The sequence below is a fragment of the Zosterops lateralis genome, assembly GCF_965231275.1.
Source record: "Zosterops lateralis genome assembly, chromosome: 14".
NCBI lineage: Eukaryota > Metazoa > Chordata > Aves > Passeriformes > Zosteropidae > Zosterops > Zosterops lateralis.
This window is the reverse complement of record NC_139774.1, coordinates 4418551-4446205: the sequence shown is the minus strand read 5'-3', so window position 1 is coordinate 4446205 and position 27655 is coordinate 4418551. Positions and strand designations below refer to the sequence as shown.

General features: G+C 43.0%; 1 protein-coding gene across 1 annotated transcript in view; it reads left to right on the top strand.

Annotated features, from left to right (window-relative positions):
• The window catches only part of WWC1 (WW and C2 domain containing 1), a gene marked incomplete at its 5' end in the record, with an annotated part of 65938 nt that overhangs the window by 18152 nt on the left and 20131 nt on the right, over positions 1 to 27655 (top strand). The window contains 7 exons of the mRNA XM_083871999.1: positions 12711 to 12820; positions 17667 to 17870; positions 19573 to 19649; positions 20580 to 20659; positions 21563 to 21692; positions 22027 to 22173; positions 23200 to 23273. Coding sequence (XP_083728125.1) covers positions 12711 to 12820; positions 17667 to 17870; positions 19573 to 19649; positions 20580 to 20659; positions 21563 to 21692; positions 22027 to 22173; positions 23200 to 23273 — 822 coding nt within the window. The remainder of the gene's footprint in view (positions 1 to 12710; positions 12821 to 17666; positions 17871 to 19572; positions 19650 to 20579; positions 20660 to 21562; positions 21693 to 22026; positions 22174 to 23199; positions 23274 to 27655) is intronic.

Below are 27655 nucleotides of genomic sequence, written 5' to 3'. Positions count from 1 at the left end.
GCAGGGGGGTCTGGGAATGCCCTGGGCAGGGGGGTCTGGGAATGCCCTGGGCAGAGGGGTCTGGGAGTGCCCTGGGCAGGGGGGTCTGGGAGTGCCCTGGGCAGAGGGGTCTGGGAGTGCCCTGGGCAGAGGGGTCTGGGAGTGCCCTGGGCAGAGGGGTCTGGCTGCTGTTCTGCTCTGCTGCTGAACAGAAGCAGTTTGTGGGAGGGCTCAGAGGGTGCAGACCTGCTGATCCAGGAAGAGGAGCAAGGAAAAGCTGTGTAGGGAGAGGTGGGAGAGATGCTTTTTACAGGAGCAACAAATCCTTAGCCTGGCTCAGTTGCCAGTGTCTTTGTGCTGTGGATCCAGTGCGATTCTCCCTCTCTCCCCTGTGCTAGCACATGTACTTGAACAGTCACATGCTAATTCAGGTTAAATAACTGCATCTCCTAGAAACTGATCCTTTTCTAAGATGCTTTTTGGGTGCTTCTAATCCTGAAGCATGTCCCGGGAAAGTGACACTGTACAGATAAAGCAACCCTTGTGCAAAAAAGTAATCAACACTTACTCCTGTGAATATGTGCTGTAAAATGAAAAATGCTGCATTCCTGAAGAAATGTTAGTATTGTTACAGCTTGGCTGTGGCATTTCTGTTGCTGAGGCTGTGCTGCAGCTTTGGAAGCACATACTTAAAATTCATTGGTTTGTGGTGGTTTTTTTTCCTCTTGACAAGGATAGAATAAAACCTGTCTTTCTCCATGCTGTAGGAACATACCCTTGTGTACTGTGTTTTTTGTTGGAGGAATTCAGGCATTTACTGATGTCTTTGATAATTCTTTTCTAAATGCTTAGCTTAGAGCATTTGCATAAAACCTTATCACACTTAAGTTCAGATTTTTTTTTCAGTTTTAGAGGATCCAGGAATTTGGATGTGTACTAATGACCTTGGGACATTTGTTTTTAGGTCCTGTGGAATGGTGTGGCCTCAGCCCAAAGGAGGTGGAACTGTCCCCCTGCTGGTGGGGACAGTCCTGTTGCTGTAGCACATGAAGACTTCTTTCCCTGAGCTCCTTTGAATGAGCTGAGGAGTGACATGAGCAGTCATCCCACCACCTCTGATGCTCCTGTGGAAATTGTATTTGGTCATGTTGAGTGGCAGAGTTGACAGGGTTGGTAAAGGCTGGCGTGTGCTGTATCTGGTGAGGTTACAGAGGATGGGCTGCATGTCCAGAGCTGCTTCTGAACAAAGCACAGGATGCTGTGAACACACCTTTTCTGTCAGAGCTGGTGCCCTTGCTGGCCAGCTTCTTCATTGCTCTGAGCTTTGTGCCATGGCTTCACCTTTTGTTTGCCACAATACTTAAGACACATCTGGCATCTCTGGCCTTTTCCTTTGGGACTATCTGGCTTGTAAAGTTGGGATGAAATGCATCCTGTTTGTTGGGATTCACCTCCTTCATTTTTTAATGTGGAACAACTAGGATGGTGTCTGTGCTGTCAGACAAGCCAGGAGCTTGACTGAGGTACACACCTACTGCATATGTATGGGAAAAGTGGGAATACAGAGATGGCAAAAAGGCACAAACAGTCTGGATTTAGCCGCCCTCACCAAGGTATACTGGAAAGAGGAAGATTGTTCCTTTGGAAGGAAGGAGGTTCCTGTGCCCTTGGTCATAAACTAAAGAAAAATATAGCTAAATATTAATAATGAGACTATGTAAGGTGTGTCTCTGACACATACCTGGAGCATGAAGTGTGAGCAGCAGTGATAAAGTGATATGTATGCTGTCTCTGCCTAGTGGAAGGAAATGCTGCCTGTTTTGAACTGAGGAATAACTGAAAAACAGAATCCTCAGCTGGCTTGTGCCATTTCTGAGCTGGCAGAAGAACTATAAAGTGGGCTTTAAACCACCCAAGATAGATGGGAAAGGGGAATGCAAGAGAGCAAGTAGCATTATAACTTCCATGTTAACACATATTTGATCTGTTGGCAAAATATATTCATAGTAGATCATTAAAAATAAACTATGTTTGTGAGAGTAAATCAATCAAACTCACTTGGTGATGCAAATCTCACTTTTGCTGTCCTCAGATGTGTGAGCAGCCTTCAATAGTTGTTGATTTGTATCGACTCCATTGCAATGTGTGAAGTACTGAGCTATGTTTAGCGCTTTGTACAGTTCTGCCTCTAAACACAGTTTGGCATGATTTTTTTTTTTTTTTTGTGGCTTAACTACATGGTAAACCAAGGGTTTGTTACTTGGGATGAAAAAGATACTAAACCTATTAATTTTATACTTCTAACCCTACCTGTCCTAAAGCTTTACTCTCACAAGGTTGTTCTGGAAATTTGTTCTTATTCTGACATTTCTGTTCATTTTTATATAGTATGGCTTTTCAGGATCTGAGAACACATTGCCCTCAGCACTTACAGCAACAGTAGTAGATTGTAAAGCTCATATTGTGAATTCCCAGTGCTTCTGTGCTTCAGTGCTGCATTCATGAGCTGAGGGCAGTGCAGCCTGGGCTTTCTCCTCTTTGGGTCAGAAGTGAGTTGCCATGCTTTCATTTCCAAAGGCTGTCCTCAGTGCTAACTCACAAGACTGAGTCTGTTGAAATAGTTTTGGATTGCCACTCTTGGAGGAATGGCCTGGACTGCAGTCTGCAGGGCTATGCTTATGCTCAGGTGAGTATTCTGTATCTTCAATTCACAGGTGCTTTGCAAGCAGAAGGATTTTTTTTCTCCTGTGTTCTCCACTGCTCTGACATCATCCTTACCAGGGATTTGCTCTGATTCTTGCAGGCAGCCAGAAATACTCCTATTCACTGCTGAGCTTATGAAGGCATTGAAGGGGCCCTGTGAGTGCCCTGAGTTCCTTGGGGGTTCATGTGGCTTGGTAGTTTCCTCTGTAGCAGGGTTCTGCTCTCTCTGGCCAGATTCCCAAGGTGACAGGCTGACACCAGATCAGAGCCATGCAGTAATGATTTCAGAACTGGGCACTGCATAGGAGCTGAGTGACTGCAGCTGATCTGACTTAGGGCAAGGAGCAGAAGATGCTCTTGTGATGCCCTGCTGCTTGCCTGGACTGTGTTTTGCAAGGGGGGCAGACCAGAGAGCCTGGTAGCGTTGCTGTTGGGGATTGGCACCATCAGATAGCTCTGTAACTCCATCAGAACATTTATAATGCAAAGACAGCAAGCAGGCAGCCCTACCAAAGCTGCCGTCTGGATGAGCAATTAGCCTAGTGCTAGCAGGAGGTGAACCAGGGAACAGCATGCAAACCTTGTGCATGTAAAACAAACTCTTGTGCTTCTCTTGTCCTTTCCAAAGACGTTTTCATACTAGCAAAGCTTGTTTTCTACACTGGGGAGATGAGGTGAGTCCAGTGATTCCACCCTAGGGTTGTCTATTTTCCCACTTCAAATGTCATGTGAATAAAGGGCAGGAGGCAGGTGGCAGGAGGCACTTGCTGTTCACAGACAGAACTAGCTGGTGAGAAGTACAGCAGCATGCTTTTCTTCTGAAAGAATTCAGGTTTGTAATCACTGTACATGAAGTGTGAATTCAGTGTCTGATGAAGCCCAGTTGTGGAGTGAATCCCAAATCTCTTCCCCACCATTCCTGCCTGGATGGTCAGCCCAGTGCTCACTGCACTGCTCATGTTCCTGAATGCTGAGGGAGGGCAATTGTTCCATACCTGCCTCCTTGCTGAGATCTCAAATATTTATCTTTTTCTGACAGTAGCTATTGGTTCCCTGCTCTAGGAGCTGTATTGTGGGGGGAGTTTGTCCTATACACCTCCTTATCTTGAGGCATCTTGCCAATATAAACTGCTGCCACCCACACTAGGCAGCCTTTCAGAGAAGCAGGAATGCAGGCTGTAAGAGCAGAGATGGAGCCTTCCAGTTCATAATCTCCCAAATATGTCAGGGAACTAGTCTGACTACTCTGGATGCTTGGTAGGCAGTTTACCCTGTACTCTGAAGTGACCAGTCCCCTTAGTCAAGAACAGTTGACCTTCCAAGTGAAAAAAAAAGCTGACTTATTTTTAGTTTATCTGCTCAGGCTGTGCTTGTGGCAAGGCTGCTTTTCATCTTAAAAGAACTGAAAGCAAAATTAAAAGCCAATTTCAGCTATTTAAAATTAAAGATGCTTGAATTACTTGCATGGTTAAATTCCAACTCTTGCATGCTTTTAATTCAGTAGTGTTGTACTATTCTCATCAAGTTGTACCTTACACTTTTATATCTTTTCTGCTTAATTGGTTCAGGAAAGCATGAAGGATATAGAGGCTGGCAGGCATGTTAATGTTGTGAGAAGCCTCATCTCCCATTTCCTGACTTTTTAACCTTGAACTATCCCAGGAATTTTTGCATTTGAGTGATTAAGAAGGTATGACTGACCTCCTGCTTGCAGAACCGGTTTGTTAATCACTGGGAATGATCTAAAATCTGCAAGTGGGTTTTGATAGCCTTCTTGCAAATAACTTCGATGTTCTTTGCTTCCAGAGGTAAACGATCTGCCTTGAAAAGACATACACGGGCAGACAGACTGTCAGTGTGTGCAAAGCAGAGCTTGTAAACATGCAGGCCTTTTCAGAAGGAGAAAGAAGAACAAGCAAGCAGCTGACTGTACTGGTGTTTTAGGCATACTTTTTGTGCCTGATGGGGTCATAAACCATGTATTATATAGATTAATGCATCTGTGAATCTGTTGGACTAATAGAAATGTATAAATGCATTTGTGTTCAGAATACCTGAAACACAGATTGGTGCCTGACTTTCAGGTCTCTTTGGTGTCTCTTGATCTCTTTTGTGGAGAATCTACTTGGGCAGTAGGTGACTAATCTCTGTATTGAAGAAAAATTTAGATGTTACCTGCTCCTGTGAAACCAGTAGAAGGTCTAATTGGCAAATTACACACAACTTAAGATCACCTTAATGAGGCTACCCTCATGGCCTGGCGAGAAAACATCACTGAGTTCTTGTGTGTCAGTAAAAATGTGTAAAATTATGATAGCTCGGAAAATAAGCTCTGAGGATAGATGTTGGACTTGCTTATCCTAGAGGTGGCCCAATGCATGAAGCATAAGGAACCAGGAGGAAATACAAGGTGAGAGGTCTTCAGGAAGCTGAGAAGATGCTCAATAACCACAGCAATGAAAGCAACCACTTCTGAAAAGCAAACAGCTCTGCAGTTTGAGTTGCTTGAGGAGATGTGTTGTTTATTTTAAGCCATTTCTCTTGGTAATATTTATGTTGTAGTTTAAGCAAACTTGTTTGGTTTACACTAACAGCTTCAAATAGGCTTTTTATTCCCTTCAGATTTGACCCCATTTTACTGTAAGAGTGTAATTCTGTTCCCAGTTAACCTTTATCGCAGCCAGACCAGGACCACACACTGGCAGTCACTGAAGTGACATGTGCTTGAGGTAACTGGAAGGTTAGGGTGGCTGGGCCTTTATGTGGGTTTTGGCACAATGTCTGCCTTCCAGAATTTTGAAATGTTGTATTTCGCCTCTCGTTAGACTCCTTGGAGTATAGTTAAGAAACTTCTCAGATCTGTGATCACTGCTTAAAAGCTTCTCTTTGTCACCTGGCAAGCACATTCCTGTTCATGGTTCCTCTGTGCTAATGGTGGTGTTGAATTGGGCCTTTCTGCTCCTCTGGGTGTAGAGGTCTCCCTGTCCAAGTCCTCTGCAGTTGGTGAGGTTTTGGTGCCTCTGAGGTGTCACTTGGCCTGGAGCTGCCTGCTGTGTCGCTGCTGAGGATGCTGCCTGTTGGGGATGAGCTCTTCCCGTTGCCTGTTCTCTAAACTGCTGTTGGAGTGGGAATCCAAGGGAGCATTTCATCATGCACATGTGTGTGGAGATGGGGTGATCCTGCCAGCAAGATCATAAAATATTCACTGCCACACCTGCAGCCTCCAGTGCAATCCTCCCTGCAGTGAGAGAAGATGCTCCCAGGGAAAACAGTTACTATAGTGACGAATGGCCCTGGTGTGTTTGAGGGCTGGATCACCAAGTTGAGTAATAAATGTGTAGGTGTCTATTTTTAAAGGCTTTTGTGAGGAGGAGATTGCAGACAAATTTTCTAGGACTACAGCAAAGTGATAGTTTTTTCTGTGCTGAAGTTTAAAAATAATCATCGTCTGTCTTGAGAATGAGATGACCTCATTAAAGACAAAGAAGCTTGTATGTCATCGTGTGGAGCCTCCTGGCAGTGATTCCTGCAGCAGCCTTCTGAGTTCCAGTAGCAGCTCTGCTGGAAGTTTTGAGTTCCTCTCTACTCCATGTGCACAGCAACTCCAGTGTCACAGCTGGAACTGAGGTGCCTTTAGCTCATTCTCTATCCCCTGATCTGTGCCACATCCTTACACATAATGAGCAGTGAGTCTTATTCAAGCAAGAAATGAAAAAATGCTGTGTAAAAAAAACCCCAAAAATAAAAATAATAGAAGCCACTGAAAATAAAACCTGACTCCAAGCTTCTCCTGCACAATGCTAGGTTGAAAAGCTGTTTGGTTTTGTAAGAGAAATAGTATGAGTAGAAGTATCTGCCACAACTCATGTAATTTGTCTTGACTTCTTGCCCATGAGGCTTGTCTGCCTCACACACTGTCTGCTGTGTACCTGTGAGTGCCGTAGGGGAGGGGAGAGCTCAACAGGGCTGGTAGGGTGTTTGTCAGGGTTTGGTGGCTCATGCTGTAGCTGTGAGAGGAGCTGACATGATGGTCCTGAGTGATCCAGGCACTGCCTTTGTTTCTGGTGCAGTGAGGTGCTGCTATGGGTACAGCAAACTGCAGGAAATCCCCTGGTCTGTCCTCTCGCCAGTGGAGTCATGAAGGATTTCATACGAGGCCGTGTGATCTGTTCTGAACTGATTAAAATCATCTCTCCTATTGACATGGCTTCACTTTGTTGCAGGGTCTGAGGAGCAAACAGGGATTAAGTGGGTTGATGCAGGGTGCAGGAGCTGGGCACTGTGCTGTTATAAACCCCCTTGTCTCGGTGACCCAGGCATGGTGTTTGCTGAGTGCACATCCACCTGTGTGCCCTTCTGTCCTCATGGCCGTGAGCCTCACCAGGAGCTGCTTGTGGTTGCTGCTTCAGGCCCCCAATTGATACCAAGATGCAGCAATTACAAAAATAGCTTTTCCTGGTTTGAGAAGTTCAGAATTGATTTCTGTTACCATTGTAGTATTAACTCCAGATTTGTAGGTTGTAAGTGGTCACCCTTCTCCAGCTGCCACCAGGAACCTCTGTGTTTAACAAACCTTCTGTCAATCAAAAACTGGTTATACAAGGATTATTTGCCTTCAGTTTGCCATGTAATGAGGTTTTTGATTGACATCAGTGGAGTTCAAGAATATAGAAAGGCTTTCTGAATCTAAGATGAGCAAGTTTCCATTTAATAGTTTGCACATGATAACATTGGCTTCCAGTTTTATCTGTGATAGAAACCGAAGGTGATCAAAAATAAGAAATAGAGAAACCTTTCTCATTTTAAAATAATGTGGCTTAGAAAATAGAGGTAGGAAGCTAACTTTCTATTTCCTGCTATGGGAGTGGGATTTGGACATAATTTGCTGTACAAATAGTTGAGTTACTGTGGGCAAACATTTTGCAGCGATGGAAGTGTCTTGGAATGTTCACCATGGCTGGTGGTGAGCAGTGGCTTTACTCTCATCCTGCCTCTGCCTGAAGACTGCCAGATGCTCCTCAGATTAGGAAGCTGGGTGATGCTGTTCTCTTTTACCTCTGTTACCAGGACTCATTTCTGAAACAGTGACCTTGCTCTGCTGTATGTGGTGGTTGCTGTATGGACCTGTTTTCCAGGTGTCATAATGAGCAATTACACTTGTTCAAGTAAATTTCAATTTCTTGAATGAAATGAAATTTTAAAATTACATACTAGAAGCTAAGAAAATATGATGGAAATGGATAAATGTAAATTGATATGATTTTTTTCAAAATACTAAATATTCCTAATAGTGACCCCAGTTAAAACATACCTATGGGGGAATGGCAGTCAGGGGTATGATGAATATGAGAGATGGGTGAGTTCCTATGAGAGGAACGTGTGGGTTACTTTTGGGTGAGCTAGGAAGCCAGAGTTAGGCTGTGATTTACAAATACCTTCTCTAGCTCAGGCTAGTTTCTCTTGTAGAGCTCCTATACCAAGCTCAGCCTCCAGCTTAGAAGCAGATGAAGCACTTGAGGAGGAGTTCAGGTCTGGTGTCTGATGGGTGTCAGAGCAAAGGAGCACGGCTGGAAGATGCAAACAAACTCTTGTCCCGAAGTGTCACCTCTTTTAACTAGGCCAGTTTGGGTTTCACAAAAAGTGCTACATGTACAGAGCTTAAGGTTTACCTCCTTGGTTCCCTCTTTGTGACTGGAGATCAGAAGTCATAGAGTTAGGATTTCCTGAGCTTTTGGGTGCATTGCTTTCATGTGAAAACTGGGTGAATGCATCTGAAGGTTTCCCTAAGGAAGGAGGGTGAGGAATGCACAAACCATTTTGCAGGTTTCCTTCTCCAGTTACAGGCCCAGTGAAAGGGCTCCATTTTTGTGCATTGCTGCTTTGAGTCCAGCTGCAGGGAGGACCTATTGTGTGGTAATGTGGTTTGACTGAACTGATGGAATTTTTTTTGAAGGCAGCTGGGAAGCTTTGTGAATTGAAAAGGAGATGTTTCAAAGGAATAGTCCTGCAGATGTGTCCTAGCTTTAACTTCCCACCTGCAGAGGAGCAGTCCTGGTTTATGCAGCAGTAATGCACTAACTAAATCACGTCCTGCTGTGAGAAAGAAGCTTCTCCTTTTGCTCTTTAATCCGTCATTGTGAGTATGCTTGGGGAAACACTGCGTTTTTGGATCCCTTCTGGAAAATTGGTTTATTTTTGTCTTCATAACAACCCCTAAAATCATATCTTAAAACAAGGAAATAATCTTTTTTTTTTCTTTTTATGCTGTATTAAAAGTCTTACTACACAACATATTACACGTCTTTCATCTAATTGAACCACTGCTACTTTGATTTGTGCCTGTTTTTCCCACAGCAGCTAGGGAAAGGAGCTTAGAAAAGTAAGTAATATGGTTATGAAGCTGCAGTTACTTGGGGAAATAGCTATTTTGTCTATAACAAGTGGACTTACACTCTTAGTTATAAAACTAATTATTATTCTGTTTGCTAGTTGAATGAAAGACTTCTCCTCTGTACAAATGGGGTAGTTGGAAGCTTTGGGCAGACAAGGAGGGTATTAGTCTGTGCTTGGTGATGGGTGCTCCTTGTGAGATATGCTGAAAATATCAGTCTCAAAAGTGCAATAATTGTCTGTTTCTGAGCCCTAGTAACTGGCAAGTCTCCAGTTGGCTTGTGCCATTGCTATAGCAGACTGATCCTGCCTTGCTTTTTTCTTCCCTTTTCCAAAACTCCAACTGAAAGAACTGGCTGGATGTAGTTCATGCATTGCATTTCATATGGAAAATAGGAATAAGCATCCTTCAGTTGCTTGGTCCTGGCTTCCTATTGAGTCTGACAGTTTCTGAGCACTTTTATAAGGAATTCAGCTGCTTCTAACAAAATAGGAGTGGACAAAAGCTGAACAGAAGCTTTATAAGTTTGGTGTTACACTTTGGAGCACCAAAGTTGGCACTACAGTGCCATTTCCAGATGAAAGTATTCCAGAGACCTAGGGCTGATAGTGCAGCTCCACACTGGTTTTGTTTTTTACCAAGACAGCATTTAATGTTAGGTGTGATTCTTCAGCAGAATTCTGCAAGAAACTCCACTCAGTGTGTAACACAAATTAATTCACTAAAGTGAATTAATTATGTCTGCAGCACACCCTCATCTAATGTACTTTAAGTGTGAGTTTAATTACTGCTCCATGTTGAAAGATTCTTGAGTGGATCACTCACCAAAAATGTTGAGCACTGTAGCTGGGACATGGGAGATGCATGGCTCCTGATTTAATCACCCTGCAGGGCTGGATGGAGCTGGTGTGCAGTGCCAGGGACTGCAAACCCAGGATGGAATTGCACCTCTTCTTACAAAGCTCTCTGCAGAAGTGGCAGAACAGCACTCATGCCACCAATTCACAGTGGTATTTAGTGTTACTAACAAAATGATGCACTTGGGAAAGACCCCTTGGACTTTCTGTGGCCTTGCAGCCCCACCTTGATTCCTGGGGGAGTTGTGGGTACCACAATGTGAACAAAAACATTAAACCGTTAGAGAGCATCCAGAGGACAGCCAGGAGGATAGTGGAGGGAGGGGAAGCTGTATGAGAAGTGGCTGAGGGCACTTGGTTTGCTCAGCCTGGAGGAGACTGAAAGGAGACTTTGCTGTTCTGCAGCTTCCCCTTGAGCAGAGCAGAGGGGCAGGTACTGATCTGTTCCATGGCCACTGACAGGACTCAGGAAACTGCATGAGGCTGAGCCTGGAGGTTTAGGCTGGATAAAGGAAAAAGGGTTTTCAGCCAGAGGGTGGTGGGACACTGCCCAGGCTCCCCAGGGAATGGTTATGGCCCCAAGGCTACCAGAGCTCCAGGAGTGCTTGGATAATGCTCTCAGGCATGCACAGGGTGGGATTGTCTGTGCAGGACCAGGAGCTGGACTCAATGATCCCTGTGGGTCCCTTCCAGCTCAGTGTATTTCATGGTTCTATGATCCCAGCATGACTGTGCCCCTCTCAGAGATGGGGGCAGATCCATCTAGTTCAGCATTTAGCACTGTGCCCTCCCTCTTCCCTACCTGTGCTGCTTCCTTATCAACCACTGTCATTAAATAAAAGCAGCTGCCATTTTCAGAGAGGGTGAAAGTGTTAACCCTGGTGTTTAACTTAACATTACCAACACGTTTGCTACAGCACTTTCATCTCTGTTATCTCCAGAGAGTGGCTTTTATCTGACCTTGCTCTGCATTTTTACCCTTGTGCATCTTTGATTTGATCAACTCAGAGCAGCACGTATTGGGTTCTCAGGCTGGGGAAGCAGCTTGATCCACAGGGAAGAACATGGGATAAGGGATAGCAATCACAAGCATTGAGATTCCATTTTATTTTCAAGTAATCTCTATTTTCTATACAAACACACTTCTGGTACACAGTCTAGATTAAGAACTGTAAAAATAAACCCTTCAGTGAAACTTTATTGAGAAAGTTTCACAGTTATGTTGTGAAGCTCTGAGTTCTTTTGCAGTGCAGAGCTTTAAATTAAATTGAAATTTTCTGAGAGAATAGTGATTGAAACTCTGCTTCATATGGCCAAGGCAATGTGCTGAAAGGGAAATGCAACAGCAGGTAAATTAGAGGTGTTAGTGGCTTACATGGCTTTTACAAAAATGTTCCCAGCCTCATTGTTCCTGCATACCAGACTTATAGGTCATATTTAGGGGGAATTACGTTAGTTGTTAAATGTTGATTTTATGTTGAACGTCTTCTGGTTGAAGTATTTTTCTTAGAATTCCTCTTAACAATGAGTGACTGTAAGATGTTAATATGGGAGTACCAGCTGGTTTTCGGTGCCTCCAGATGACATCTGCTCAGAACTCAGTAAAACTCTTTGTCTGTCAGCCCTCCTCAATCACCTTTGGCTAGAGAAGACTTTCTGGAAGCTGTTCAGTCCCTTGCAGTGGGTTGCAGAGCTGCTCTGTGTCTCCCTTTGCCTCCCTGTGATGTGCTGCTTGTGTGGGCAGAGTTGAGTTCAGCTCTGTGGGTGCTGGCCCAGCTCTTTGCTCTCAGAGGGACTGTGGTGCTGCACAGGGTGTCCTGTGCTCTCTGCCACAAGGGCTGCTCTGGGAAGTCAGGCTCAGCCCCTTGCACACACACCACACAGAGCACTGGTCTTGTGTGCTGGATCTCTGGGCCCCTGGCATATTGTGCTTTTGGCAGCTGGGGGTGTGAGGCACCTGCAAGATTAATTCCTGCTGCCTTGTGCCTCCCTGCAGTGCTGTTTGGTTTGTAGTTTTGTTGGTGCAAGCTGAACCTCATTAACTCCCAGTCAAAGGGAGGAAAGGGACATGGTTTCGGTGATTAAAATCTGGGGTCACTCAAGGAGTGGGTACTCTAAGCTTTGTGTTTAGCCATACAAGCCTTCAGAGTGTTGCCGGGTTTTGTTTTTTGTTGCTGGATGTGGTCTGTAATAGAAAAACTCATCAGAGCAGTGCTGTGGAAATACTTCCTTGTTCGGACGGAGCGGGTTACACGTTTTCTGATACTGAGAAACTAATCTTGTTTGTCATTAATGAAACAGAGCATATTGCAATGCAAATGAGAGAAGTTGCATGACAAGTGATCCCACAGTCCTCAGCACTTGCTATTGATTGTTCAGTCTTACTTATTCAGGCTATGCAAATTGCATTTCTCATCTTGCTCCTTCTTGTCCACATATTTTTGGTACAGGACTTGCCTGCAAACAGTCTTGTTCTTTCACTGGGGAGACAGGAATTGTTTCTGGCAAAGTTCTTAATGTTCCTTTGTCGAGTGAGTACTGGCTGAGCCCGGCAAGGCTCCGGAGCTCTGTCAGGATGAATTCATCTTGCTCTAACTTCAGATGGAGAAAGGGAAGAGTTGGTGGTGTATTATTTGATAAGAACAAAAGCTTTAAAATAGTTTTCAACTCTCTTTGTTTTTGATGCTGAAGCCCTCATGGCATTTGTTTTCTGGTCAGTTGTTTGGAACAGGCCTGTGGGAGTGTTCTTTTATTCCTGCTAAATATTATTTTCATTTCAGGTATACTAAACCACTGACCTTTGCTGACTGCATCAGTGATGAGTTGCCCTTAGGATGGGAAGAAGCTTATGACCCTCAGGTCGGAGTCTATTACATAGACCACAACACCAGTAAGTGACATGCTGCTATGTTTTTGCAGAGCTATTTGTGCCTATGTTAAAATACACTGAACACAAAACCACAGAGTTGCTAACAGCACGTTTTAGAGCAGATGAGATCTGCAGCTCGTGAAATCAAATCCTGTCCTTCTCCATCATACAAAGTACTTCCCTCTCCAAGCAGGAATTTGAGACCTTTTGGGTTGCAGTCTTCAAAATGACAGCCACGTTCAAGCCAATACTGTGGACACACCCCTGTCAGATTTGGTTCTACTGAGGACTCCAGCTGGGTAGCAGTGATCTGGAGTTTGTTCTTAGCCTGGAATTTGTCCCTGTGACAAGACCATCAGACACAGTGCAAAGGTCTTGTGTTGATTCCCCTGGCAGAGTGAACTGAACAAGCATGAGCTCCCTTGGCTGCAGGAGCTCACACTGCTTTTGCTGGAAACAAGACCCTCAAGTAAGCTTGGGATGTCCTGTTCAGGGTTCAGGCTTGTGGTGTCTTTGTCCTGTGTCCTCAAACTAAGCCACTGCTTACACCCTTTGCTAGATTGCTTGATAGACCAAAAGAGTAAATTTTGTAAGCTCATTTGAATGATAAAAAAATTCACTATTTGATATATCGCTACACACGTTACTAGAATAAGTGTAATGGGTTATGCTAGAACAAATCCCCTGGAAAAGTAATAAGCAAAACCAATCAGTGACTATGATTCTCTTTACAGAACAGCTCCAGCTGCAGCCCAGAAATTCACAGCAGAACCATGCCCAGGCCCTTTTGGGGAGCCTGCAACTCATGCTAAGAGAGAAACTTCTAAAGGATAAAAGTGCCTTAAAGTGCATTGAAGTCGTGGGTTTTTTTAAATCTACTTCTAGGACTTCAACTGAGAACTTGAGCTATTATTATTATTATTATTTAGAAAGCCACAAGATTTTTGAAAATAAAAAATGTGGAAGTCTGGTGCATTTTTTTCCTTGGTGGATTTTTTTGCCCCCTTGGGTATCTTCATCTTCACACCCTTCCCTTTTTCAAAACTGTCACAACTTCACCTGGACTGGGACTGCAGCCTCCAGGCTTTAGCAACTTCTCTTGGGTATTAAAAATGCAAAATGAAAAAAGCCTATTCCCAAAAAGCCTATCTGATCCCTGCAATACAAAGATCATAAGTTTCCAGATGTAAACGTGACACAAATTATTTTTATTTAGAACTCATGTAAATCCTGTGATTTTAGGATGACATATCTTTAAATTACTTAATCCTGAGTATTTTTCTGTGAGGTAAGGGACGTTGATTTTTCTTTTTATTGGAAAGTTAGAAAGGGCTGGGCAAGTCTACAGGATCACACAAAGGAGATCTGCAGGGGAGAGGAGTGGACAAACTTTTCTTTAGAAGGTGCTAAGTTGCAAGGCACAAATTTGGATCTCCTACAGATCTGTAAGACCAGGTCTGGTGTCCATTTCACAGTCTAGGAATGGGAAAATAGCCTTGACAGGTAAGCCTGTTGGATCCCTGAAGTGTTTCAGTTAGCAAAAGCTCCAGCATTGGTTTGTGGTTGGACCCAGTGATCCAAAAGGCCTTTTCCAGCCTAAATGGTTGCATGCAGTTGGGACAAACCAAACATGGTTTTATTTATACATTTGAGTTGGTGCAGGTGACCATGCAAAGGTCTGGAGCAGGTACTCCTGGTCTGTAGCACTCACAGACACCACAGGATTTGGGGACATGTAGAGAAGCCTTCCACCTGTGCTGACACCTGTTTAATAACAGTGCCTTTTAAAAGGCTCCACTTCTGTGGGATGCCAGAGGCTACAATATTTAAATGAGAATTTCAACTAAAAAGTTACAAAGATGAGGAACCAACTCATGACATGTTTTTTATCCCAGCTCTAATCCAGATCACCACAGATCAGAACATATCCATTTACCTTAACCTAATCAAGCAGCTCATCTTTGTGGTTTATGTTGAAGTATCCTCTGGAGAGTGTCCAAAACCTTCTTCCTTTCCAAGGTTTCTGTCAGATTCCCTGGCAGGAAGGAACTGCTGAGGGTGGGAAGGGGATGGAGCCATGTTGGGTCTTGCTCATACTGCACAAGTATTTGAGACTAATTATCAGAAATGAGCCCAAGGATAGACTTAAATTAAATCTAAAGCCAGGAGCCATTAAAAGAAGCAAGATGGAGAACAATTGTAACCACCTCTCTGAGGGAAAATAAATACAATTAAATTGAACTGAGTACCCAGAATATTCCTAATACAGTATTAATGCATAGCCTTGAGTGTATCTCTCTGGGAAAACTTTGCAATGTAATTTGCACAAAGAAATGATGCTGATGCAAGCATTGTAAGCCTACAGTCCTCCAACATGAAGCAAGCAGATTTATTTATGACAAGCTCAACATTAAATTAGGAATTCACAAGACAACAAATGATGTAATAGCCTGCATTTCTATAGTTCTTCCAGCTCACTTCTGAATGTATTTTGAATTTCTCAGCAGCTGGAGATCAGTGAGAGCCCTTGGCCAACATTTTTGTTGGTTGGTTTTACATGTTTGAAAACCAAAGCTCAAACCTGCAGTCAAGGGGTTACAGTTAGTGCCTTGATTACTGAAAAGGTTGAAGTGAATATTTAGAATAAATCTGGACACAAAGCATTTCAATACCTCAGTGTGTTGTCCATCCTCTCTGTGAACTGTCTGCTGAGCATTCCCTGGGTCAGATTGTGTATGGGTTTGGAGCTCTGGCAGTGCCTCACCACCTCACACAGGTGTTCAGGATTGGAGGCTTTTGCAGTCTTCCTCCTCATTGCTTATAGTAGAGGAATTTTACTGCAGCAGCCTCCACCACCCTTCTTGGGATTACAGAAAGAATGGGCTGCTAGTCTAAGGAAAAACTGGAAATAGCCATGCTTGAAGACTTATGTTGAGGTAGAGTTATGACCCAGTGTCCTGCATCAGACTTCAAGAGCCACGGGTACTTTGCCAACATACTTTTTATGCGGGAAATCAGAGAGCCCCAACTCACAGTTGCTGGTGACTGTGCAGTCATGTCAGGGAAGCTGCATGTCTGGGAATGTGGGGCAGCTCCCTGGGTAACAGCAGACTTTCCCCTTCTGGTTCAGCTGTGGAGAAAAGGCAGTTGCTTGGGTGTGGGTAATGGTTATCTGGAAAATGGGATTTGGGGGCATGAATTGAGACAGGCACATAGGAATTGCAGAGTCAGACATTCTGTGTCCTCCTGCTCTTTCTTTTGCTCCCTCTAAGACCACAGTGCTGTCCATGAGGGCACCAGCACCTACAGCTGGCACAAGCAGCTGCTTTTCCCTCATATTATTTTGGGGCAGTTTTTCAGGTCCTAGCTTTAATATTATACCAGCTGAAATATTGCTTCTGCTTGCAGGACCTGTAAAGGACTCTGTGTTGAAATGCTTCTACAAACTATACTGGGGTTCTCTGATTGCATTTTGTGGCTTCTCCAAGTTTTGCCTTGTAATTTGAAGTGCCATGTGTTCTTTTGGGTCTTGAGATATTGCTAAAACAACTTACTGCAGCAGTAGCACACTAATTTTCTCCTCAGCATGATCATGGACAGCTTGTGAAAAGGATTGAGTGTCCATCCCTTGGGTAAACCCCTTTATTTCTAGTTCTGCTGCCAAGAATATTGTCTGACTCCTCTTCCCCACATCCTGTGTACTGCAGTCAGTCTTTTGCCTCACTCGCTTAAGAGCTGCTCATACCTTCCACTCTGGCAGTTTTTACTAAATATTTAAAGAGGCTCTTAAGATATGCAGATTAGATTCCCACTGATAGTTTCAAGCAAGTCCTTTGTATTAATTATTCATTATGTGGTAACTAGGCATCCTTATTCAAGCATGTTAGTTTAGACAGTTCAGAGCACTTGGTCAACTAAATATTGGAAGCTGCTCCAAACAAGAACATGTAAAAGTCTTGAAATAGAAATGAAAAATGTTTTGGGCACTTCTTCACAAAGCAGAGACAAACACTGACAATAAATTTAGCTTGTTAGTATCAGGACTAGCTGCATATCTGTGACCTTGCAGGTTTTTCATTATTAGAAATCTGGAAAGTAATGTATTGGTTGTGTTGGGGTAATGGAGATGGAGGTGCTGTAACTGCTGCATTCACTCTGTTACCCTAAACTCCACCTCCCATATCCCTCAGTCATTTACTGCTATGCCTGCTTTCCCTGAAGGAAATGTTGACTCGTCTCTGAGATTCTGTTCGTGTAATGTCATTTAAGATGCTTTCACAAATTTGTGATTCAGTCAGACTTTGTTTTTACTTACCTCTGGAAACGGAGTGAACAGGTTTTCTTTCCCCTCTGCAATAAAAGCCACTTGGCAGCCAAGGAGGACAGGCAGAGTTGTAATTGCTTTCATCTTGTCAGGTGCAGTATAATGCAGTCATGTGGCAATGATATTTTCTGAAAGTTTTTTTTATCATTGAAATACTAGAGGTATTTTATTAGTAATGCTATAAAGCAATTGCAATAAAGATAAGTCTAACAGTCAATGTCAGTATCTTAGAGCTGTGCATGCATATTCTTGGGTGGATGTTTTTAAGAGCCAAAACCAGGGCAGCTTCAGCAGCACAGTTGGAGAGTCATATGACAGTTTTGTTGTGAATTGTTCTATTCAGCATGGCAGAACTCATTGGAATTCATTGTGGATCAACAGTCACCTCCTTAGAAAAGAAGGAAAATGCCTTTTTTCAACTTTTTTATAACAGGGATGGGGCAAGAGATGTTTTAAAATGTCACAAAGAGTGGAGCTTTTCCAAGCAGCAGAACAAACCTGCATTCTGTTGATCTCGCCTTCTTCTCTTTTTTTCTCTCCAAGAAACTACTCAGATAGAAGACCCTCGGGTGCAATGGCGCCGGGAGCAGGAGCACATGCTGAAGGATTACCTGGTCCTGGCCCAGGAGGCCATTGCTGCCCAGAAGGAGATCTATCAAGTCAAACAGCAGAGGCTTGAGCTGGCCCAGCAGGAGTATCGGCAGCTGCATGATGTTTGGGAGCACAAACTGGGCTCTCAGACCAGCTGTGAGTAGTTAGTGAGCTCTTAACCAGTGACTTCCTCAGCTGTGGACCCAGGAGGGCAGTGAAAGGCATGAAGCTGCTCCTTGGATAGAGCACTGGGATGTTATACTGTGTTACTCTTCATGTTTGATCAGTTTGTTTCGGAAATGGTGTCTGCCCAGCACCTGTTTGGTAAAGGCTGATTGTTATGAAACATTCCTGTGTGGCTCAGTCACTAGAGCCAATGTGCAGATTTTCTGCATGGGCTTCAACAAATGATAAAAAAACGTGGTGGTTGGCTCAGTGTGAAAAAGTTAACTTACATGGTATTTTCCTTGATTTCCCTGTTTAAAGTACAGAAACGCATCAAGAAGAAGGTCCATCTTGGATAGTATTCCCAGGCCCTTTTGTAGTTTTATATCCCAGGTAGTTGAGTGATGGTCTCGTGGAGCAGAGGGACTGTATTTTATGCCATGTTCCAAGTCACCACTGGTGGATTGCCTCTGTGTGTGTGAAGAACAGCAGTTTGTACTCCATATTCTGTCACACACACATCAATACCAATGTCCCTTCAAGATTTGGTGCAGAAATGTTTATTTCCTCCTTACTGGTACTAGTTAGGAGCTGGGAAATATCCAGAACAGGATTTATTTCCTGCATGTATTCCAGAATTTTTGTTATAATCCTCAGTATTGCGGATTTTTTGTCTCCTTGCCAGCCAAGAACCTCCCCCTGTTTCGCTCTTGTGAGTTTTGTGTGATGGTGGAGAATTGGAGAACTGGCTAATCCTGTGCCTGGTGTTAAAATTTTTAAGCCGTTTTCTGTCAACTGAAGGAGTCTTGTTTGACAAGGGTGCTGTCCTTCCTCTCTAAAGAGCTGGATTTGCTCTTTTCTTAGGAGAAAAGAGCAAATCCAGTACCCTACCCAAGCACTGGTGTTCCAGAGCAGTACATTGAGGACATGAGTTACGTGGGCGAGATGGGATTTGTCTTGAAAAATACAACCAAACAGAAATAACTAGAAATGCTTTCCCATGTTTTATAGGGCATAAATTGATGGCTGCAAGGATCAAAATATCTCCCTTGCCTACAGCTACCTCTAATAACATTGCACATTGGGGAGCTTCTGTACCTTCTGAGGCAGAAGGGTTTAACTGCTGCTGAGAAGAGAGTTGTGCTCTTAATGGGACATTGATTTAATCTGGTGTGACACTTTGTGTGGTTGGTCATGTCCTCAAGGCTGTGAAAAGGCTTGCATCACATTTTTCAGTTTCTTCTCATTCTTTGCTTTTCTTTGTTTCTAAACATTCAGTGGATTGTTTGCTCAATGAGGAAGTCTGAAAAAAATAATTAAGTAAACCTTCATGCAATGCCTGTCCCTTCAGTTCTGTTCAGCCTTTGGAAATACAGGAAGCCATACTGCTGAATGGAGTGAATGTGTTTGGGAGTTGGAGTTAAGTGTGTTAACCTGGAACAAATCCAGACTTTGGAGATGCAGGACATGCTTTGGCCCCTTCAGTCTATACTTTTTGTGGAGTACTTGACTGCACTGTTGCCTTTCCCTGTCTTTGAGCAGTGAAATGTGGAAATTGAGTAACAGACCTTCTCCAGCAATGTGTGGATGTCTGGGTGTGCAGGAGTGATGGGAGACCTCAGTCTGTGGTGGGGCTGGTGGAGGTGCAGGGAGGGAGGCAGAGCTGCTGAACTGGCTGCTGTGTTTGTTCCAGTGCTTTCTGGCTCCTCGTCAAGTTCCAAGTATGACCCCGAGATCCTCAAAGCAGAGATTGCTACTACAAAATCCAGGGTGAGTAGTACAAATGGACCTTTGCTTGCCATGAGTAATGTTGAGATATTTCCAGACCTCATGGCAAATACTGAAAGGAGATGCCAAAGCAATTGTAAGAGGTAATGTTGCCATTTAGGAAGTCATTTATCAGAATTTTCTAATGTTGCAAATTCCTAGGAATTTGAAACAGGCTTTTTTTTTTTTTTTTTTTTTTTTTTTTTTTTTTTTTTTTTTTCCCATTAGACTTTAGCCTGGCTTGGCAGCTGGCAGTGCAGGATGGCTGTGGGACATGGAGCTGTATGCTGGCTCCTCCAGAGCTGGAGAGCTGCGGGTCCTCCCCAGGGACTGGCAGCTGTTCTGTGCAGGGCTCAGTGCAGGCTGTCAGCAGGGGAGGGTGTGCTCTCATGCAGAGCTCACTTTGGGAGGAAGAAAGGACTAAAGTAAAGTAGGTCAGTGTGGCCTCTGTGGAGGAATATAAAACAGCAAGCTGTAGGGTCAGTGGATTTACAATATGGATTTTCATCCTGCTGTGTCACTCATGCAGTGGGGCCTTTTCGTTGGGAAGCTTGGAGGGTGGCTTCAGTTGCTGCAGGGTAACTCCTGTCCTGATGCTTAGCATGTTTTTTGAATGACTGGGAGGGTTTTAAACATTTCTGAGCAAAGTTGACATGTGTTTCATTGCTGTCTTTTTTGAATTTTTCTCAACTTTTCCACTTATATGGCTAGAACTTCCCTTGAACCTCTTGTTAAGAGGTGTAATAGCAGCTGCTGGATAAAATCCTGATGAGGAGGCAGTCAGGGCTGTTTGCTGCTCTTGAGATGAGCTGATTGCCTGGAAACTTTGTTTAGAGTACTGTCTACACTGCATAAATTTTGAATTGAATGGGTAGTGCTGTACCTGAATACTCATATAAAATAGCATTCTAAAAATATCCCACCTTGCTGCAGGTTAATAAACTCAAGAGAGAAGTAGCTCACATGAAGCAAGAGCTCCAGTACAAAGAGCATGGATTTCAAACACTGAAGAAGTAAGTGTGTTCTCAAGATCTTTTTTTCAGAACATCTCTGGCTTGCCATGCATCCCCCACTACATTTATAAATAGTTGCCTAAATAACACAAGCAGAAATATGCTGCTGATGATATCTTTAGGCTTCAAGCGGTACGCAGCCATGGGGGAGTTCTCTCAAATCAATGCCTGTGTGGGAATGACCACATTAGAACTGACTTCATGGCAAAGATGTTTTGAAGCAGGATCTGGTCAGTTAACTGATACTCTGTTTTACTCAGTATTGCTCAGTATGGATGATACTACAGCCCACTGCCTTAATTATAAGAGTCATTGATTTAGGGTACTGAGGAAAAACTGGAGGTGGAGTGGTAAGCTTCAGGTACCTGCCTTTGTGTGACTAGACATCTGACATCTCTTAGATAAATGTTTATTGTAAGGGTCAACATGGTAGAATTCCTTTGAGAAAAGGGAAGAATGAGGTGGATTGTAATTAGGTTCTGCAAGCAAATACATCTGTGTATGTGAGTCTCTGCCTGGTTTTGAAATCATGACTGGAAATAAGGCGATCCTCATAGATGGTTCCTCTCTAGGTTCGGAACAAGGCAGCTAGCAGCAGTCTGCCCTAACACACTGTTTTGGGGGATTTAGGTGCACCTTTGTCCTCCATAAGGAGTAAGAGAGATGATGATATTGCTGAAATCAGAGTTCTGAAGCTTAATGTACTGCTGAGTGGAGTAACTTTGGCAGTGGGGAGTGGGGTCCTTTGTTCCTTCTGTTGTACTTGTACTTGTCCTTGTTGTGTCTCCACACTTTGGAGTGTGTTTTTGTTAAAAATCCATGTCAAGATGCACATCTAGGATGGTTCAATTAAGTGGATGTTAATAAGTATTAGCTTACTGTTTTTTTAAAATTTCTATACAGAATTGACATGAAAATGTCTGATACTCAAGGTGGCTACAAACTTGATGAGGCACAAGCCATTTTAAGTGAAATGAAAGCTCTCAAGAAGGCCATCACGTCAGGGGAGAAGGAAAAACAAGACCTCATTCAGGTATTGAAACAAGATGACTGTATAGTATCATTGCTAGAAGATTGATTTTCTCAGAAGTAATTTAAATATTTTGTATTTCAGATACATAATTGAGGTTTTTGTTAGCATAAACTAGTTTTGTGTTGTGGTTGGACCACAGCCTCTGCAGTTCTTCAGATTCTGGAAATGAGAAATATTAAACACAGTCCAGCCATGCCTGACCTCAAGTTTGCAGAGTCTGAGTGGGCCCAACAAACATGGTCAGATCTGAGTCATGGGGTATGGGTAAAGTTATGTAGCTGCTGAGGTGCTTTGGGCAGAAGTGAGCTCACCTCATGATTTTTTGTGGTTTTAGAGCTTGGCCAGGTTAAAAGACAGCTTTGTGAATGACAGAGGATCCCAGTCAGACCTGTGGGCCAGCAGCGTGTCTGTGGAGAGCTCCAGTCCTCTGCTCCCCCGGCAGTACCTGGATGTCAGCTCCCAGACTGATGTTTCAGGAAATGTGAGTAATGTGTGACCAGCCTTGTGCACATGCAGACATTCCTCTGAGCTGTGTGTAGAACTACCTCACCAAGTAGTTTCCAAACACAGACAAGTTTCTGTGAAATCATAACTTCTCCTGGTTTAAACTGCAGCATGACTTCATTTTTGTGTGCAGTGTTAATGTATCTCTAAGGGCAACCTGATGTTTCCCCACACTGTCTCTATCAGAGCAATCAGATAGGAATAAAAAGGGAGACAGTTTGACTTATTCTGTAGGTGTAGGTTCTTGTGATACAAATACTCCCTTACCTCTTTTATAGCAGTGTTAAGTTATGAGATAAAAACATTCAGCAGGTCTGTATGGGCTAAGCTCCAATGAGGATTCTTCCCCTAAGAGTGTTTGGCGCTCACTGGGTTACAGGTGAGAAGAACAGATTATGTGCAGATATTTTGATGCTGCCAAAGCTGTAATGGTCATAAACCTTCAGTCCCACAGGTGCAAGGAGATCAGAAGTGTCAGGTTGGTCCCAGCCTTGGTAAGGACTCAGTCAGTGCTGGAGGTACATCTTAGTTCTCACAGGACAGCACAGAGCCTCTCCTGTGAACCCTTAAAGGTTTGCAGCCACTTTCAGTCAGGGCCACACATGTTAGTAAAGATCTGCAGATTTGGGCATGATGGGACATCCCTTGTCCTTAAGACTTTACAGCCAAAGCAAGATATCATCCAAACCAAAATGCAGTGCAGCACTTAAGGATGCAAAGATTGTTTAAGAAGAAGAATTGCAAAAGTATTTGTTGTGTTCATAGAAGTAGAAGCCCAAGACAAATGTGATGGATTTTCTCTTCTTTCCAGGCCAGAAGGAGCCTTTTAATCTTGTCAGGATTTAAGTATTTGAAGAAATCATGAACAATACAGCATGCTCCTGTTCTGTGGTTGGTTTAACTGGGAAATGACTGACAAGATCTAGTGTCACTTGTAACAGTGTGAAGGAAATACCCGAAGAGGAGTGTTTCCTCAGTTGGTGATTTGATGTTTTTGTCTCAGTTCATTGGCAGCAGCAGTAACCAGCTGGCTGAGAAGGTGCGACTACGGCTGCAGTATGAAGAGGCAAAGAGAAGGTAATTCTTTGGCCCATTGCCCCTTTTTGTTGTCACACAGCTCATTCTGAGAATAAGTTTGACTAGAAGAGGTGCCACCAGGCTGAAACCCAGCATTGCTGCTAAATAAATGTGGTCTTTTCTGAGTCAGTGAGACAGTAGGATTTTTTCACCAGTGTTATCTTTCAAGAAATAAACAACCATTCTAGAAATTACTAAGGCATGACTAAATACATAAAGAATTCAGTCTGGCCACACCTGTGGGGAATAAGTGGTTCTGCTACCTGTTGCCAGTGCTTCCCCATTCCTAATAAGGAGACTGTACTGTGAGGCATCTCCTTACCTTACTCGAAATGAATGAAGGCTTGCATGCCTAAGTGTGATAAGAAGAAATATATATTGTGTTAACACCTTACATGGTGTTTTATAGTCAATGGCTACAATTCCAGAGCTTATCTGTAAGAATTTAAGTTTTCACCTTTGCCCTCTGATCTCAGATGAATGAAGAATAGATTTTTTAAAAAATGTAGCTACTTAACAGGCCAATTTAAGCAAAAGCTTTTCAGGATTTACTTTTTAATAGATAATAGCTAACACAACTGTGTAGTTAAATTAAAAACCACCAAGAATTATTTCTTAGACTTTGGCTGGCCTAGTCTTTGTTCAGTGATGTAACCATTGCTGAGGGTGACTTTCTTCACTTTTGACTGCTCTAGAGGGACTTTGCAACTCCAGAATAACAAAGTTCAGATGAGTGGTACAATCTGTGCTTGGGCAAAGAGAAGGCTTTTTCTCCAGCCTCTGGTTAGAAATAAGAGCCTTAAGGCTGAGGTTGCTCATAGTGCTCTCATTTTGGTGTACTGGCATGGCCAGTAGGCCATATTTCTCAGTGGCATAAAATTTGATCTGTGTCTGTGGCAGTTGTCAAAAACTGTGTGCCCAACTGCTTTTGACACAAATTTGTATTTCTTTTCTTAGGTGGGGCAATTTTATTAGGACTGTTTGTTTTGCCAGTCCAAGATTTGCCAAACTACCTTGACATTCAAATCACTCAGTGACTTTTAAAAGCAACATTAAAAATACCATTCCTTCAGATGCAGTGGTTAATTTGGAAGTGTTAAAATTGCCTTTTACTTTGAAGATTTGCTGAAGACTTCAATTTCATTCACACTGACTTTACACATTCAGATTGAAGAGAAATACTCTTCCTTTATCCTGTATCTTTTCCAAGGAGGGGAAAGTGAGAACATATTTAATATGCTCCTTATAAAGAGAGAGAACTTTATAAAGACAGCACAGTAGTTCATTTGAAGTGATGATGAGGGGCATACAACACACCTTGCAGTTAAAGAATACTTGCAGCTCATACCCCATGTTTATCTTGTGTTATCTATAGGTTTTTCTCAAAGTTTAAAAAACATTATCATGAAGAAAGATGGATCTAAATGGACATGAATAGTTGATGCTAAAATGAAAAGATCTCCAGCTCTCAAACCCTGTGGTTTTGGCTCAGTATTTAGTAGGAGCTGCAGAAACAAATACCTCGACTGGTTTAGAGCTGGAACAATACTATGGATATAGTGACTCACAAGGAACCTTCTGTTCCTGTGAAAATTCTTCCTTGTGATGTTAGAAGCGTTTCCTGTCCCCACAGCAGCATTAAAATGTTCCAAAAACACAATAGAAGACTAAGTACTTTGCCCACGCACGTACTGTGAAGGAACCAAGTGATGGAAATACATGTGTTACATTAGCTCTGCAGTATCTGGAAAGGTGACATTTAAGGGTTGAAATCAAGATGGTCCCATATTAATTAGTTTAGAACTACTAGATCTGTAAGGGGCTGGTGCTTTAGAAAGCAGACACTGTTTGCACCATCACTGTGGACCAGACTAAAAGCTCAGATGTGGGTGAGTATCTGAACTTCACCACACCAGAACTGCCAGGGCCCAGTTCGCTTCCCCACCACTACGTCCTTTCCTGTCACAGCTCAGGCAGACATCAGACCCCTAGGGCAGATAACACAAAACCCAAAAAAAGACACAGGGCAGCTACAGTGACAAACCTTTGGCTTAATTATATTCAAAACTGATAATGGATATCATGTCAAAAAGGTTGTCATTGCTACGTGTCAGCAAGGAGATAACTGCTGCAGCATAAATGTAATCAGAGATGCAACTAAATTATGTTGTACTATTCCAGACATGTAGCAGTAACTCAGTTGAGTAGCACTTGCACCCTGCACTGTTCTAATTTCTTCAGCAGTTAAACTTTCAGCTTGGGTTCTGTGTGACTGGTGGTAACTCAGAGATTTTAGAAGTATGGTTTTTTAATGTCCTAAAATGAAATATTTTAATGTCACATTAAGCAACATTACAACAATGGTGGATATTTGACTGGTCAGTTTTTAAATTACACCTCCCACTTTGTGGGTTTTTTTTCTCAAGAACAGAAGCTTATCTGATACAGGATTGTTAATTACTGGTTGTAGATACACATCTTATGCTCCTGTGGAGATGCATGTGCTGTGAACAATCTCCAGAGAGACTGAAAATTTTATGTGCTATGCCTGTGTTGCATAATAATAGAAAGTACTAACTTTCCCTAATTAACAAAAAAGAGCCTTGTTATGACAATGAATAAATCATCTAACTGCCTTTTCTAGGCAGAAAGAGAACAATTAAATAAAACTGGAGCTTCCTGTTGTGTATTTGTTCAGTCTGGTGGCCATTCTGAGAGGTGCTGTGACCTGAGGCCAGCATTACAAGCCCAGCCTGGCTCAGCAGTGATGTAGTTCAGGCTCAGGCAGTGAATGCTGAAGGGCTGGAGTGTTCAGCCAAGTGCAGACCTTCTGCAACGTGTTTCCTTTGTGATGGTGCTGTTTTATTGGAAAAATAGAATAATAAACCTCCTTTCGACTGAGAAGGGGGAAAATAAAAATCATGGACCAAAGGTAAAACTGGAGGTTAGTTTAACAAAGCTTTTACGCTCGGAAATGCATAGAGAACAAATTCCAGTGGAAAATCCATATCCATGCAAATGTATGCCAAAAGTGATCAGATTTATGCTAGCCAATCCTCTTAGACTCATATCCCTTCAAAATGCACAGAGGAATTCTTGGATTATGAATTAATGCCACTGTTAATTCTTCATTGGAGCACAGTATTGCACTTAATCAGGCACTCAAAAACAAAACAGCTCCTAAGACAACCTAAAAATAGTTGAGCTGAATATCTATCAATTATGGAACTTCATTAGAGTAAGCAACCTGCTGTGGGAAATGGGTTTACAGAAAGTGATGCTTCTCTTCAGAAAGGTGATCCCATGTCTGTCTGCTGTGATGGTGGAGGCAGGTCAGTGTGTGTGAGCTTAATCCTTCACAGGGTCTCTTGGGGCTCCAATTGCTCTTGGCCTCTGGAGCTTGGAAGACAAAGCTTTATTCTTCAAGGCCTTTCAGGAGCCTTGTAGCTGCTGCTGCCCAGATCTGCATCTTATTGCTTACTCCACACACTGATTTTGCTGGTTAGCACTGAGTTTGCTCTGTGCCTGCCTTGTGTGCTGGTTTGCTGGAGGAAGCACACACCATCCTCTGCACTTCTGCAGCATAAACCAAATCCTAGAGACATGAATCCAGATCAGTACCTGCAACTATTTGCTGTGCACAGTTTAAGTCCAGTCAGTCTGTCACCAGATCACAAAGCTCTTTTCAAAGGGAGAAACATATTGGACATTCATTTTACATGTCTCTTCCATTTCTTATGTATCTGCTAAATCTGAATGAAGGATTAACCTGAGTCCATCATGTGAAGTCCATCATATGCCTTATCTCTCTGATGTTCAGTCAGGTGAAATTTTTTTTTGCAAATACCTTTCAAAATACTTATTCTCCTTGTTTGCCTTCTAAGTTTTTTAAATTTTTTTCATCCCAGCCCATTCTGTCCTTCCCATCCTCTGCTTCCCACTCGATTTTTTGGATTGTGTGAGTTCAGAAACACAGGTCCTTGGAATTCTAATTCAGATTTATCTGTACTATTGTTTCTCATCAAACTACCATGATCAGCCTGTCAGGTCTTGAAGAGTTGTAGGTTAGTGAGTGCAAAGGAGGCAGCTTCCTTTGGGAAGACTGATGTTACTGCCCTTGGTTCTGTATCCTGGCCTGCTGCTGGTTTTCTGCTTCTCTCTGTATGTTGGATTGCAAAGCTGACTATTTGTGGACCTAACTGAGCAGGTCAGATATTTGGGCAATTGGGAACAGGCAGATGTTTGAGGTGAGCAGCCTCCTTACCTGCCACAAGCTGTGCTCTCCTCCTCTGTCAGTCAAAGCTCTTGCTAAATTCTGTATCTGTATTGCTGTTGCTTTTAGTCATTATCTTCCTCCCTGAGCTGATGAGGTGCTGAAGGAC